This window comes from Microtus ochrogaster, chromosome 19 (assembly GCF_000317375.1).
Source record: "Microtus ochrogaster isolate Prairie Vole_2 chromosome 19, MicOch1.0, whole genome shotgun sequence".
Classification (NCBI taxonomy): Eukaryota; Metazoa; Chordata; class Mammalia; order Rodentia; family Cricetidae; genus Microtus; species Microtus ochrogaster.
The window spans coordinates 10,750,866-10,767,935 of record NC_022021.1 but is presented as its reverse complement, the minus strand read 5'-3'; the positions used below and the strand labels follow the sequence as shown (position 1 = coordinate 10,767,935).

At 40.7% G+C, this 17,070-nt stretch overlaps 1 protein-coding gene across 4 annotated transcripts in view; it reads right to left on the bottom strand.

The window, feature by feature from the left end:
* Vcan (versican) overlaps positions 1–17,070 on the bottom strand; it is a 99,868-nt gene that overhangs the window by 30,153 nt on the left and 52,645 nt on the right. For 2 of the 4 annotated variants that reach the window (XM_013349671.2, XM_005356522.3), the window contains 3 exons: positions 6,124–11,337; positions 2,761–2,874; positions 2,100–2,213 (listed from right to left, as the gene is read on the bottom strand). In XM_013349671.2, the coding sequence (XP_013205125.1) occupies positions 2,100–2,213; positions 2,761–2,874; positions 6,124–11,337 (5,442 nt within the window). The other 2 variants (XM_026783720.1, XM_026783719.1) reach the window with 2 other exon arrangements.

Genomic DNA, 17,070 nt, shown 5'->3' with positions numbered 1-17,070 from the left:
TCACAGCAAGCTGTCTGTGCCTGTTTCTCTAGTATTCCAGAAGCCCTTCCTAGAGTTTGTGACCATTCACCAAAATATGCCCCCTGCCCAAAGTTCCTGAGGCTTAAGCAGTTACTCATGCAGGGCAAAGGTCAGCTGAGGAAACAATGACACAGTCACAGGCCCCTTGGACAGAAAGCAGTTTGACAACAGCGCTGCTGTTAATGAAGAAAACATTTGTTCTTAGGCAACCTGAAGAGAAGAGAGGAAAATGTTCCTGTGCCGGGCGGTGAATGGGAGGCGTACAGCTGTGCTGGTAAACAGCTGGGTAGACAGTCAGAAGCAAATAAAAGCAGCAAAGCTAGGCTTGCTGGAGAGGAAACAGAGGCTCCTGAATGTCGGGTGACCCCATTAATGAAGAAGCAATCTGTCTTGTTTCAAAGCAAAGGGGAGAGTAAGGAGGCCCAAAGTCCCTTCATGGAATCTGTTCCCACTTAACCTATTAGATGCTCATCAAGTAAGATCTCTGTCTTTGGGGATTGCTTCGGATGCAAGAAGATATTGGAAAACCTTGGGCTTTAGAAGTAAGCTGCTCAGGATCATCAGCTTGAGTGCATCACTTGTCCTCTCTAAGCCACAGTTCCTAACACAACGCAAAGTTGTTAGCACTTGAAAAATGATAGCACTTTGATGCAACAGTTTTCCCTGATTTACCAAGATCAGTACGTGGACCCTGTTTGAAGGTTCATCTTTAGGGCTGCAGTGTCAGGATAAGCACTCAATAAAATCTTGGTCAATTACTGTCTGCTTTTGTTTTACTTGTTCCCCATACTGGAAACTGCATGTTGGTAATCATTTCAATGCACTAGAGTGTTTAAGTGTCTTCCCTTTTCGTGTTTGTGTAGTAACATGTTTCTTACTCTTACTTTAAGAGTATGAGCTTGGACCAGGTGGTGGTGGTGCATGCCTTCAATCCTAGCACTTGGGAGGCAGAAGCAGGTGGATCTCTGTGAGTTCCTAGCAAACCTGGCTACAGAGTGAGTTCTAAGACAGCCAGGAATACACAGAGAAGCCCTGTCTCTAAAAACTAAACCAAGCGAGCAAACAACAACAGAAAGATATTCTCCTCCACATGTATGACGTGGTACCTACAGGCACAAAAAAATAAATGTCCAAAAAAGAATCTTGGTCTGTTTTCATATGTAAACACTGATGCTGACAATTTTTAAAAGAGAAAACAAATCTTAACAATGTAGCCATTAGCCTTCCCCTATAACAGTAACTTCAGTCCAGATGGCAACGGGTTTATTCTTGCTTTCTTCTAGTGACCGTCTGGATTAATGTCACAAAGACGGAGAGTGCCCAATATGTCTGGATGTCTAGTATATTTCTACTTTGCTTTGTAGAATGGAAGCTCAGCACTGAGCATTCTTATGAAAGCCAAAGCACTTCACAGCTTTAAGCAGAAGAAACCGGCCTTCTGAAGTTCAGTGTGCTAAGTGAGCCTGTAGCCCATTTCTGAACAATGAAGTAAGCAGGGTTACCACTAACCACCTGAAACACACTGTGAGTTTGGCCATAATTACAAGTATTGGGAGATTTTGGGGGCTTTCTTTCATTCAGGAAACCCAGATGCTTCTTCGATGGAATAGGTTCCTGGAAGCAGCTGTGCATCCTCTCCAACAAAGCAGGTGGCAGGCCATAGCTAACGCTGTGTAACCATGCGTCAATGCATTCTCTAGCTATGGCTGACCAAGAGCAGAAGCCCCAGGATTTCAAATGCTTATGGAGATAAAATTAAGGCAATCCATTAGTCCTGATATACATACTGGTCATGAAATGATAAATGACTTGTGTTCCCAGAAATAATACTTATATGTATTTCTTTAATGACCAGATAACCTGACGTTTGCTTCACTATGCCCATTATGATCACAGCATATCAACAACACAAGCAATCCAGTTCACTCTATAGTTCATATGTTTGGGGCTAGTCACACACAGGGAACCCAACGTAACCCGTGAACTTTCCCAATACAAAGCATATAGAACAAGTCCCAAAATTAACGCCATTAGCATTCATCACAAACGATGATATAAAATACTATATTAGCTCTTACCTTGTTCACACAGGGCACCAACATAACTTGGAAGGCAGAGGCACCGAAATGTGTTAAAACCATCCACACATGTGGCTCCATTTCGGCAAGGGTTAGAATGGCATTCATCAAAATCTGAAATAAAATTTTAAGCGTGAATAAAGAGGGCAAAAATGTTCAATTAAGAGAGATTGCTAGATAAGACACATGATTTGCAGCTAAATTTAATTCTCCTATTTTATAAAAAGTAATTTGTGTAAGTTCATTATACTATAATTTGAACAATGTCACACACACCCCAAAAATTCCATTTTTAAATATGAAATTCTCTTTCATGAATGTTTCTTTGATGAGACTGGAAACTCTAAAACAATTTCAAAAATATCAGGAGTAAGGTGTTTCCATTGCTAATTGGTGAATCCAGTGAGCCCTGAAACTAATAAAGAATCTCACATCTGGTGGTGGAGCTTCAGTTAGCGCAGATGTTCACAAGAAAGACAAGAGATGGCCTTGTGAAGCCTGGGTGGGTATGGATTGGATCAACAGAACCATCAAAAGCCTGATTAACTTATTTAATATACATTTTGTTTCTCTGAAATTGCGGATGAAGTCCACAGTACACCTTCTCTCCCATTATAGCTGCCAGAAAAGTACCGTAGCTTTTTAGCCAAGAGCATCTTACCCAGTTCACACTGGTCTCCACTGAAGCCAGGAACACAGGTGCACACGTAGGAAGTCTCCGTAGGATAGCAGGTGCCTCCATTGAGGCATGGGTTCGTTTTGCAGTGATCAGGTCCTATCATGTTCAGGAAAAATAAAAACAATTAGCCTCTCCTCCAAAGTTAAAATGTGTTTTAGCACAAAATATCACTTACTTCTACCATAAAAATAAGCTTTGCCGCAGCAGTGTAGAGATACTGTATATAAAATTAACTTTACTCTGGAGTGTTTCTTGTCATTTATTACTAATTGTTACAAATTCCATCTATTCATTTCTAGGATTCGATCATTATTACTTGCAAACAATACATTATACCCCAACTGGCCACTAATATATTCTATGGCAGATTTAGTTGGCATGATAATGGCATTGATTTTAGTTGAGAATGATTACACGTATGTGCACAGTGAATGGAAATGTACTTTTTTACACGATGTTAGTTCATGTGAAATGGCTGGGAACACAGAACATGCAATTCTTTTAGCAGGCTGGCTTGTTACCAGTGTTGGAATTACTATTGCCTTTTACCAATTAATGCTCAGAAACTGTCTTCGAAAGTGTGCACTGAAGTTTCTTCTGCTACATTAACGTGCCTTTCCAAAAACACGCTCCAATGCACTCCTTTAAACTATACTTGAAGAAAAGCAACACAGGCATTAAACTCTACTGTATGAAAACAACCCCAAACACAAAACACTCACTTAAAACGAAGCCCCAAATTTTATTACAGTTTCTTAATAAAACATAAATAGAACTAAGCCTCCTAGAAGATGGATGAAAAGGCAAACCCATAAATTTTCAGTGAAATACAGTAATTTAAGGTGCATTTTCTAAATATAAATACTTCATACCTCTGAAGCATGTATTTTATTCTGTTACTTTGTTACGCAATATGGATATATGTATTCTTATTAAAAATGTGAATATTGTTTCAGAAATACTTAATTTTTAAAATGTCCGAGGATCCAGTTGAAGTTCAAAAGCTTTACAAAACAATCAAAATAAAATATATGTTCTATGGACACGACCGTGTTTCAGAAATCTTGCCTCCCCCAAATTCTGAAAGGACTGCACGCGAAAGGATGTGTAACGTCTGAAGAATCCCGGGCTATAGCAGTAACATGACCCGTTCCCAGGTAAGAAGCTCAGACTCAACCTTCCCTACAACTAAATAAAATGTGGACAACGGCAGGTTCTGAGGAGTCTACACATCCATTCATAACCTGGACAACCACAAGGGCCTGGCGAGTCTACACACACATCCGTTATTCAAATTTGGTAATCTCAGATGCTTACTCAGTTTCTCTAATTTTTTTCTTTTTTTTTTTTTTTGCTTTTTCTAAAGTACTTTCTCTTGTATTTTCAAGGATAAAAATTTCCCCATAGTCCTGGTCTGCACACTGTCTACACTAAACAGAATTCAGCGGACACTTAGGTGGCCATGCCTCTAGCACTGTGACATGCTTTTCCTCCTATCAGAGACACCAGACACCAGAGTGAGGTCATGTGGCAAGTCTGGTGGGAAAGGAGCTTTACCTGTAAACTTGAATAAGTTCTGGTTAAAAAACTAGTTTGCTTTTCAACATCTCATTCTTCCCTAAGTACTCTGGGAAAGCTGACCCTGAAACAGATAAGCTGGGCACTCCCACACAAGTTGCTGTTTACAGAACTGCAGTACAGAAGGGGCTGAATCTCAGCAAATAGTGTGTTTTGGAAAATGCAGAGGTTCCCTTTCATCTGCTAATTATTTCCACGTCTTTACGTGCATTTCAGTTTACAGATGAAACAATAAATATTAGCCAGATCACTAGATTATCATTATGTATTTAATATAGTTATACACCAAAGTAATCCCAGTGTCAACTACTTTGAATTAATTTTATTCACAAAATACTCCAATGATAAGCCCTTTATGAAAGTCCCAAGCTTCTGATAAATGCGTTCTTCTGATTCTCGAAGCAGAATATCTGTCACAGTAATATTAATATGACTGAAGAATAATTCTAATAGCCATGACCTAAAGTACAGGATTTAAGATGAGACATGTTTTCAGCAAACACAACCCTCAAAATTATGTGTCTCCTCCCTCCCTCCCTCCCTCCCTTGCTTTCTTTCTAGGTAGTGATGGTGGTTATTTGTGTGTTTCATTATAATTCATTATTTAAATAATAACATTCTAAGAGCAAACAATAAGAGCTGACTTTGCAAATGTTTTAGACTAGATTAAAAAAGATTACTTCTATTAAGTAAATATTCTGGTTTTGGTTTATATATTATTAAATATCAGTTGTTAATTTTATGCCATACCAAAAATCAATAAAAGGGCAGTAAAAAGACCATGGACATCAGCGTATGATTGTTTTGTCAAACCCCATTTTTTGCCATTGTGTGGCTGTGCATCCTTGGGCAAATTACTGACCCTTTCTGAATACCTATGTCTTATCCTTTTACATTGAGTTCATGTAAGAGGATGAGTTCTAAGGCATTTTGTGAAGATTAAATGAAATGATCTATATGAAGTAGTATCAAATATATGTTTTTATAGTCAGTATATAAATAGGAATTAATTTCTCAAGAGGCAGAAGTAAACATACTGAATACACTATGGCTAGGAACTAAGTGAGAGTCATGTAAGCTATTTCAAGCAAGGAAATCACACTAGAGCACAAACTGTCATTGCTCACACCAACCACAAGGAAATCACACTAGAGCACAAACTGTCATTGCTCACACCAACCACAGGGAAATCACACTAGAGCATAAACTGTCATTGCTCACACCAACCACAAGGAAATCACACTAGAGCACAAACTGTCATTGCTCACACCAACCACAAGGCATTCGGAAGAAGCAATTCACTATTCTCAAATGTTAAAGGCCTGACCAATTATGGTGCTGCCATAATAGCATCATTGAAGGCTAGGGGTTTTAAAAGAAAAGCCTGCAATTCCCCCATTTTTACTGCTATGATATATGATTGTAGGACACAAGACAATATTTCAGCTGTGGATAAAAACACATTGAATTTTAGACCATTATTTCACTTTATCTATAACTGTATGTTACAACTGTATGTTGTCCGTGAGACGCATAAAAAAATGCAAAGTATGTTTGTAAAGTACAGAAGTGTCCATACTTACATTCATTGCCTCAAGTTATGACACACTACTGTGGCTTGGCCTGAACAATATAAAAGTCTCTATGAATTTGACATTGCACAGAACCTATATACATATATATGTGTATATATACATACATGCACAGGTAAGAATCAAGGGACTGATCCAAGCCTTGCAAACAGATGTATCAATGCTGACATCTTACCTGGTAGATAAACTGCTGTGCCTTCCACGGATTCTTCATTAATGCCAACCAGGAAAGCGGTTTCATTAGAATTGTCCAGAATGGAAAATGGTGTTACCGAACGTGGAGTATTTCGATCCAGAGTGCTGGCTGTTGCCTGACTACTGTGATCAAGAATTGGTTTTGACCCTTGCTTTTCAGATGTCGTTATTACGGAGTTTTCCCCAATTAACGATGTGTATGTTTCACGGTTAATTTCCAAAGGAGGAAAGGTGGGCTCCTCGGGCTTCTGTGGGATGGGCTGAGGTACCACACCTGTCTCAACCCTGACAGCCAGAGAAGCCGAAAATTGCGGCTGCTGTGTGGCACCTACCAACTCAATGTCATCTGCAGCTGTCAGGACATGTCCACTCTCTGGTGTTTTGGCACTGGGGGGCATTCCAAATATTTCTCCTGGAAGCTGATTGTTGGCTTTGTTTAGGTAATCTTGTGAGATCTCAGTTTCTTCTTCAACAGTTGGTTCAGTGGGAAAAGTTTCCAGCTCTACTAGTAATGTAGGCTTTCTTTCATCTTCCAAAATATCTAATGTAGGGTCAGGAGACAAGAATAGGGGCTCAGTTCTGGGGACATCCTCTTCGCCGGATGGCTTGATGGTTGCTTCAATATTAGCACGAACTTCCTTAAAGTTGTTGTCTAGCGGTCTTTGGGATGAGGCAGCACTAGGACCTGGCTGAGCCCTCGTGTGGGGAACCTCTGGGTATTCAGAGACTCCACTGTCTATGAAGACAGGGAAGGGAGAAGGTGGTGTCTGGGGAGCCAACTCTGCCAGGGAGAAAACTGCAGGTGTGGTCTCAGTGTAAAGTGTGGCGTCAGGTGCCTCTGTCACTTCAGGGGTTTCTGTTAAATGCTGAGTGCTACCAATACTTAGAAAAGCAGGGGGACCTGTCAGTGCCTCCCCTGCTCCTGAGAAGAATTCTGGCTGGAAAGAAGGACCTTTGTATTTCTTTTCCTCATATTCTTCCCGTGTCCTTTCCAAATGACCCAGGGTTGATACGACTTCACTTTGGTCTGCAATCGCTTGGCCGTCAGACAATGTGCTTGATTCAAATATATCATCCAGAGAAACTGCTTCCATGTTGGGTTTTTCAGTCTCTGGACTGACTGTTGTTAGTTGACTAGGAAAGTGCAAGGTGGCCACTGTGGGAAGGAAAGTATCTACTTCTGTTTCTCTGCTAGAAACTGGGATTCCAGTTGCAAAGTTAAAGCCTGTGTCTTCTGCCTGCCTCCCATCCTGAGAACTTCCAGACTCACTGGAGACGGCTTGAGTGGAGCCAGCAAGAAGTGCATCACCAGAGCCCTCAAATGCCTCCTCGGTAGTAGAAAGGTTAACAGCTGCCTCATGCTTCTCTTGGCCTTGAAGGATTTCTTCATTACCGCCATGGGAGCCCAAAGGCATCTCTGGATCGAGGTCAGTTTGTATCCCTGGGATGTACTCATATATGGGTTTAATGTGATCAATGTCTATAATGACATTTTTATCTGATGTCAGCTCAGGCAGACTTTCAACAATGGCACTCTCAGTAATTGTTAATCCTAAATCCTTACCATCCTCTTTGTCTAGATCTATAATAATGCTTTCTGTGGGTTTTCTTCTGCTAGGCTTCAAGGTAGAGCTTTCAAATCTGATATGGTCTTGTAAACCATCTGCAATACTTTCTGTGAGACTCTCATATGGCACTGTGCTGGGCAGCGTGCTGGCTGAATACAGGGAATTCTCATTGTACTCTGAGTGATGCAAGAGCATTGCTGAAGCTGTTGGTCCATTAGTAGTGCCTACCTCATTCGTTGACTCCTCTGGATGCTTTTCCAGGAATCCATCAGATGCAAATGTGCTGTCTCCTTGATTGGCTCTCTGAGTAGGTCCAGAGGTGTACATTAAATCACGAGCATCCACTTCTCCAGATCCTTCTCCAGAATTTACATAAAAGAAATCAGGTTGTTTTGATACTGATGCAACAAATGCTTTGGTCATTTCGATCCTGTAAGTTTGATCCAGAAAAGCAATGGAAGAGGTCGTTGCTGCTTCAGTTTCTGATGTTGAAGAATTCTCACTAGTAATCTGTCCAGTCATGGTATGTGGTGTATGAGTCTGGATTTCTTCTTCCCACATGAGGGTCTGATCTGGAGAATGTTCCATGTCTATGTGCTTGGTGAAAGGAAGAGGTGGAGTAGTAAGTCCTTCTATTCCAGCATCACTCAAAGTTGTGCTGGGTGCTTCCTTACTTTCTTGAGAAATGTTGCCTGTTTTGGAAATGAGTATTCTAACTTCATCTGTCCTGTTTTCTATTATTTCATTGTCTTCTACTTTATCAGTTAAAATGTTTGTTCCTAAAATACCCGTGTGAGATGTCTCAGGATACAACGTACTAATGATCTGCTCCACTTCAGTCAAAGTCACTAATGCTGTAGGCAGAGGAGGCAAGGACTCCCCTGATCCCAGTCCAGAGAATGAGAGATCAGGATTTGACTCTCTAATTGTTGACTTCATACCCTTTTCAAAGAGCTGTGTACTTTCTTCTTGATTTGAGGTATCCATGACTACATCTCTAGCCACTAAAGCAGTAATTAGGAAAGAACGTGGCTTCTCAGTAGTCTCAGGATGAGTAGTATATGATTCTGAGCCTTTAGTCCCCGGACCTGGAGTAGATTGATGAGCTGTGGCCACGTCTTCCTCCCCCATTTCCTCATTAGTGTCGTATGATGTCTTTGTTGTTAACAGAGAGTGCTCTGATGTTTGGAGTTTATCTTCAGAAAGTGTTTGGGATTCCACAATTATTTGTTCTGGTGCAAGAGATCCATGGAGAGATTCAAAAGTCTTTTGTTCTTGAGCTTTTGCTTCAGGTGTTGTTTCACTTTCAATGGCTTGTTCTACAGTATTGACTTCCTGTTTAGACCATAATTTGGTTGGCTCCATTGTTTGGGGAAAGTCCGCTGACACTGTGGTATTTCCCTTTATGTCCCCGCTTTCTGTCAGCTCTACAGTATTTCCAGTGTCTGCTGTCGGCAAAGCAGTGGATCTTTTCTCTACTTCTGTCACAGCACCGACTTCTTGAAAACCTTCATCAAGATATTGAGACTCTGTACTAGGAAGACTGTCCACAACAAGGGGAAGCACTGGACCGACAGAGCTCCCGACTGAGGTCAGCTGCTGGCCTGAGCCCTCAGCTGAGGCAATAAACTCTTCCCAGGGGAAGGCTGAGGTGCTGGCCGGGGTACTGCTGAGTCCTTTGGAGGCAGGCACTAGGTAGATGTCCTCTGAGGTAGGTGGTGTAGATGATGGAGTCTGCGTATCTCTAACTTGCTTGTTCTCAGAGCCTTCCATCCCCACTCTTTCCTCTCTCATTGTTGGATAAGACACTGTTGACTGTTCACTAAAGTCACCGCTAAAATCTTCTCCAAAAGGAAAGGCTGTAGAAAAGTCCCTTACTTCTGCCGGGAGGCTTGGCTTTCCTGGAACTTCTGAAGTAGGTGTTTCCTTAGATGCCTGGTTCATAACTTCAGCAACTCCTCTGTCCGATACTGGACTCAGAACTAACTTTGTTGGCTCAGAGGGGAACGAAGTTTCCACATTGGGAAACAGTGTACTAGCTGATTCTTCTCTGACTTGGGTTTCGGACTCTGAATTTAATAAAAACGAAGCAATGGTAGATTCTGGATCAGCGCCAGCATCTCCTGAGCCCTGTTCCATAGAAAGAGAGGAAGGCCATCCTGAGAGAGTGGGCAGCACTCCCTCCACCTGGGACTGGCTGCTACTACTAAGCTTGAAGGGCTGTGCCTCCAAATTGACCAAACCACTTGTTTCTCTAAAAGCAAGAGTAGAATTTGCCATTTCCTTTTCAGACTGGATGGGTGTTGTCTGTGGCACGAAACTTTCCCAGGTAGCTGAATCACTAGGTGCAGCTACATTTGGGCTTTCTAATTCTGGAGGGAAAATTAAGTGTTCTGACCTCTGTGCTGGTGATTGGACTTCAACGATGGGGGCTGCATTTGAAGTTTCCTCTTCGTCTTCTTCTCTTTTCCTTCCTTCAAAGGGTGTACTGGAAACCCACTCAGAAGCATCTGTTTGGATTCCAAATTGTGTAGGCCTTCCATCTACAGAAGGAAGCTCTGAATCCAAAGGAGTGGTGGTTTCAGGAATATATAAATGGCTGTCTGTGATCATTATCTTGCTTATATCCAAAGGGATGAGTGTATCTGTAGGATTTCCCTGTGGTAAATCAGTTACCATGGAGAAGACTTTATTTTTATATTCTTCTACTTCCCCGGACCCTTCAGTAATAGGGGTTAAAATACTCCCTGAGAACTCTACCGTTTGTTTAGGTGTTATATTGACCAAATTTTCCACGGTAGAAGAGGAGTCATCAGTCTGCTGGATTCCTGTTAGGGTAATTGGTTTTTCCTCCAAGATGTTTACTGACACAGAACTTGAAAGAGTATTAGAGGTAGACAGGGTAGGACTTTGTCCTGCCTCTTTGCCTGGTGCTACTTCTGTAGCCCCAGAGAAGATGGTTTTTTGAGATACTTGGTCAACGGCACCCTCTCCTGAAGACTCTTGAGAAAACAGAGGTATAGGCTTAGGCTGCTCAGGTTCAGAATTTTCAAGGTTTGAACTTCTCTCTGTGATAAACTCTGCCCATTTGGTGGCTTTATCCTCATGGAGTGAAATTGTAGGTAAAATATCAGGCTCACCACTTGAAAAGTGTTCAGGTGTTTCAGGGTGGGTCTCGGGTTTCCACGTGATTTCTAACAATTCGGTGGTGGCTTCTTTAGATTTGTTCAACTGCGTGGCAGTGGCCCGTTCCGTCTCCGCTATGATAAACTGATGGGCATCACCTGCAGAACTGTCTGAGAAATTAGGAGAAGGTGCAACACTTTCATACTGGCCACGCCTAGCTTCTGCAGCTTCCGGGTCCTTGGGCACCGTGGTGACAAGCTGCTTGCCGTTGATGTACTGCACTGAGGGCGTAGTTGTGACATCAGTTGCGTTTGCACAATCCTCCTCTCCTTCTTCCTCCTCCTCAGTGTGATATATGTCTATTTCAAAGGAATCTGGCAACTCTGGTAAAATTTCAGCAAACAGGTCATGCAGTGGATCTGTTTCTTCACTGCATGGCTCATCTTCTTTAGGCTCTGAATCTACTGGGTGACCATTCACAACCATATCACTCATTCGACCTGAAAAAAACAAAGAGTTTTCACAATACTTAAATGGAAGATTTGGCACAGCATGACAGAAGACAGGGCGGCTCACACTCATACACACGGAAAAGAAGGTTCTGAATCTTTACAAGCCAAGTGAGATCACCCTGCTGTAAATGCTTCTTGCTCTTCAAATTGGCTGCTGTATAATTATAATAAGAAGAAAAATTCCATTTTAAGGGTGTAAGAACAAATCATCAAAACACATCAATATGCTTAATATGACAACGAAATTTTTAAAAGGAAAAGAGAAATCACATAGAAATTTTGGCCCTGAAATGCACAATTGATGATACTGCTGTGAGCTGCAAGAATAAAAAAAAAAAGTTGAAATTAAGACCTTTTCACCAGATCATATATAAAAACAATTGGTCTTTGTTGCATACGTCCAAAAAAAAAAAAAAAGATCAGTCTCTATTCAGTAAGAAAGGAGAAAAGATTCCTTCTGGCCTCTTTATTCCCTGACCCAAGTGTTTATTTTTAGACAAGCCAAGTTTGTTTCTGTCCCATTTATAATGCAGTGGTCACCTGTATTCACTGAAGCAATGAGAAAGGAGCCTGAGCACATCAAAACCAGGACTCCCTGGATGGGGAGGACTGGTACAGGCCTTTCTCTGAGAGGACCAGGAGGAGCCTTTCACTCCTGTACAACACTGTCTTTTATAATATAAGCCGGGACCAGACTGATTCTACTCCTTGCTATTGACATTTTCACCAACGACAATCTCAACGTTGCATACAAATATTCGAATTACATATTTCAAGGCATACATATCAAACCATTCTTTAGACTAAGTGTCACAGGGCACCAAATACTAAGCCCAGCTGACTTTTCTGCTGACAGAAGTACAAAACTTCCAGCCTAGGGTTATAAGAAATGAGAGAAACTGAGGCTTCAACCATACCAGACTGACATTCAGTACCTGTGACAGAGTCCTGCTACTGCAGCTACCCTATTTCCAGTGTCATTGCGGTGAAAATGGTGCCTGCGGAGGTGCTGGGCCATGGAAGATACACAGGCTGCGCCAGGCCTCCACCTGCCCAGAGGAATGCCGCTGGAGGATTAGCTTTCTCTGACACACGGACGCAGGATAAACTTCCACAGGGGAACAACTACGACGGAGCCAACCCTGCCACTGCAAACCCATCTCTAAAGAAGAAAAAGATTCCTTTCCTGCTGGATTGCTCCTCTTCTAAGCTCCTTCTTTCCATACACAAGGCACAAATGTTCAATCTCTATCCATCCTTACCTATATACACTCAGGTTGCATTTATTCAAGCTAAAGCATATGCATATTCAAATGATTAAACATTATTAATAATAATTATTATTAGATGAATGCACAAGTCTGGTGAATATAAAAGCATAAAACAACCAAAAGCTATTTTTGGTACAGATACTGCAACTACTCTTTAGCACCAAGTTGAGGAAAACAATTAAATACCAAAGCATCATTAAAACTATGTCTGCCCAATATTAGTTGTTACTATAATCTTACAGTGACCATTGTAAGCTTTAAAAGAAGATATGATACAAACTTCAGATAGTTCGAATGAAGATACACTTTGTCCTATGAGAAGGGAAACATAAAGACAGTGTTCAAAGCATATGAAAGACACAATTTAGATGCCTCTGTACATGAGTCTCTTTTAATACAATGTCAATAATTTAATCATTCAACAAATACTTCCTTATCATCAATACTATCTGAATATAGTTAAATAAGGCCAGATTAAGTTATAATTTCAGCATACATCTATGAAAATTTAAGTAGAGTTTCAAAAAGTGCCTGTCTTAAATGGCTTTCATTCTCATGAGCTTCATTTTGTCTTGTTTCCTTAATATATAATATGCTCATTTGATAAATATTGTAGCTTTTTTTTGTCAGATGAAGTCGCTGGATGTATTAGGTTTACTGTATGTTTATTGATGGTAGAGTGATTCGCATAGAAAAGCACGCTGGCATATCATGCCATGTGGGTTTTTATGTGACAAGAGCACCTAAAATCCTTAACAGTGTATATCATACTCTTTATGTTTTATGGATTCCAAGAAATTTTCCAGCTAAATAAGACTTAATTCAAACAAAAATGCAGAATGAGAGTAAAAGTTATTGTTTCCTTCTTCTGAAAGGAATGTCCTCTAAGTTGACAAGTGGTGCTTGTTCAGCTCTTGTGTCCTTACAAATAGTGTCCTTGGGTTCCTTAACATCAGTTTGAGGATGGAACAATGTTACCTACTTAGGGATTTCAACTCACATTTTTTTCACATTTTATTCTGTCAGTATATACCTGGTTTGTCCCCATGCCTTCAACACTTCATGAACAGGGGCAGAGCTTTATAAAATCTATCTAAAGTATGCATAAGTAGATGAATTCTTCCCTGCCACGTGGCCTGAATTGCCATCAATAATTCCTTACAACTCATCAAATTCTATTTGGTCTCCTTTGTTTATTCATTCTCCAAAATTACCCCTTCATTCCCCTTTACTGTCACCACCCCCACCACCACACATATTATTAGAGAACTGTAACAGCTATAATTATGGCAAACCAGAAAAGTTTCTTTGTGGCATATGGTGGGGGGAGGGGACACCTGCGCTATTGTCAAAGTCCTGTCTCATTGCAAAAACAGTGATCTGCTCTGTTTCACACTAACAAGAACAACTTAACAGAGTGGCTGACACCTCAGGTTCTTAGAAGAATGAAGCCTTATGGAAGAGGGCTTTAGTTTAGAATTTTCCTTGAAGGATAATATAGCTTTTATTTAGATTTCAAGAGTCAAACCACAGAACTCTGTAGGCTGAATGTATAATCTTTTCTATGTTTATAGGAGCATATTTTAACAGCTTGGCTTGACTATACTAGAACCATAGCTAATGGGTTTTTTAACGACATTTCGCACAAGGCTTTATGGCTAACCGACGTTAAACTATTCAACAAGTGTTTTTAAGGACTTCACAGCCGAACGTGGCAGACATAGTACAAGTCTTGCAGTCATTCTGTATCCAGACACAAAACATAGTCGCTGTGATGCACAGGCGACCGGGCAAGGATCAGATCCTCATCAGGGAATTTTATAATTTAAGTTTAAGAGTTTTTAATTAAACGTAAGCTATTGCAATCTACTCAGCAGAATATATAAGATTGCATTTCCTTTAAAATGGAATTTGTTCTAAAATAAAGAAAAAATATCAGGTTTCCTTATTCCAAAAATAAATAGTCAAAACTGTAGGGGCTTGAAAGGGGCTTGCAGATCTTAAAGTGAAGAATCTTGAAATTCCTCACAAAGTTAAATTTCCAATCATATATGTATAGATTCAAATGCCAGACAGAAATAAATGCTTTCTTTGATTCACTTTCCCCCGGTTACTAATTGAAATATAACACTAAATAGCACATTAAGGGAAAAATATGTGATTTTTAAATCAATTTGCTTACGATATCTAGAATCTTCAATATGTTTTAAAATTTGGAATACTATAGGCTGATTGTCCCAGCAATGGGGATCAAGATACAAATAGCTTCCCAAAGTTTGTAAGATGCTCTTGTTCCTTCATTCCTCAGGACTTGGGTAGCATGTACTGCTTCTGGTAAAACAGCAGAGAGGTCAACAGAATCAAAGACGGAGAGATCACTGTGTTCTGTGACCCTGGCTCCTTATGGCTTAGCTAGGATGCGGCCTGCTTGGGACACCACTCAGGCATGTTGTCTCACCCTGAAAGCCATGGTATGCCGAGTACAGTGCACATATTTTTCTCTTCACAAACTGCACACCCTGAACGGATTGTACATATATGTAAAAAATGAGGCTGATTCTGATGCCTCCCTTGGAAGAGGCAGCATGTTACACGGATGGTAAATAGGTACCATAGCTTTTCTCAGTTTCCAATAATCCTCAAACAACACAGTTTCTTCAAGTGAGAAGACTGACTTTAGATACAGTCATCTGGCCTGAGTATACTTAAAGAGATATCACAAAATATAGGTTCTTCTTCCTTCTAAAGGACCTAGGGGATTCTAGCCCCACTTCAGGAGAGCAAAAGATTTCTCAGACAGAATATTCAAATAATCAGAGACATATGAGAAATTTCTAAACTGTGAAAAAGAGCTTCATAGCAGGGCGGTGGTGGCGCACGCCTTTAATCCCAGCACTCGGGAAGCAGAAGCAGGCGGATATCTGTGAGTTTGAGGCCAGCCTGGTCTACAAGAGCTACTTCTAGGACAGGCTCCAAAGCTACAGAGAAACCCTGTCTCAGAAAACAACAACAACAAAGAGCTTCATAAAAAGAAGCAATTAAGGCTTCAAGATGCTTCCCAGAGTAATGCCACTGGGAGACTGAGCATGGTCCAAGAGATAGCCCCACCCCCACAGAGGATCTGAGCAGCCCAAACTCAACTAAATAGGTGAAAATATTAAAAGATGATAGGAATTTGGGTAAGTTGTTTGGTGGAGGTGGATCTGGGAAGAGCTGGAGTGAGAATAATCAAAATACATTCCAAGTTCTCAAAAAAATGTTTTCAAAAATATTAAACACAACAAATAGGGGTTGAAGAGATCACCCAACAGTTTAGAACAAGGGTCACTCTTCCACAGGATCTGGGTTGGATTCCTAACACCTACATAGCTGCTCAAAAGCTGACTGTGACTTAAGTCCCAAGGGATCCAGCACCCTCTCTGGCCTGCCTGAGTACCAGGTGTGCACATGGTACATGGAGAGGCATTCACACCAAACACTCAGAGTTTTTTATTTGAGCAAATAAAGACCAGTCATAAAGTGGAACATTATTACCTTTTTGCTTTAGTTTTCTAGTACTCAAGACCTCTGAAAAATACACATATACACGTAGAGATATAGACATAGTCATACAGAAAGATATTACCAGATATTCTAATGCCAGAGCCATAATAAAGAACTTAAACGTAAGTAAATCTTTGGCTACAATAAGGCAAAGGACTCTAAGAAGTAAGCATGTATAGTTTCTCTTCGATTATAGAAACCCATCCACTAAGCCATAGTGTATAAAACACTTCTTTGCCATTTCTCTGTCAAATGCTAGTCTTGTTTCCAACCAACTCTTCAACCTGACCCCTTCACTGGGACATTTAAAGAGCCCGAATAACTGAGCTAAATCATTCCACTCCTTCCATTCTCTGTTGGCGTCCTCTGTACCTGCATATCGGAACCCAGCAAGACCAGCGTTCTATTTCAGTGCCTCTGTCATTCCTGCTTTAGACAGCATCTTAATTCTTCCATTAACACTGTTCTTCAGTTCAGATAGACAGACGCTAGATGGACAGTGATAAGATGATGCTCAAACACAGAAACTGGCTGTGTTTTATGTGTGGGGAATAGGTCTTAGTTACACGGTTTGTTAGTATGGATTTACTTGTTTTGCCATCGTCCTGCAGTCTCCCAAGTGTTGGCGTCATAGTTGTGAGCCACCACAGGAACTTCATTCTCTCACCTCACTTTTCCCAGTTCTGTGTCTCAGCATAAAGTCATCCTAGAAGACACGATGATTTCCTTTAAACACATAATATGTTATCCATTTAGTTACCCTTTTGAGAGTTCAGGTAGAAGAACATCATTCTAGAGCTTTATCACCAAGGATCAAAAAGTGGTCACTGTGTTGAAATTCCTTTGAAGATTTATATATCCAACCAAAGAAACTGTCAGTCTTTGATGGGACTACAGATCAAAGCCT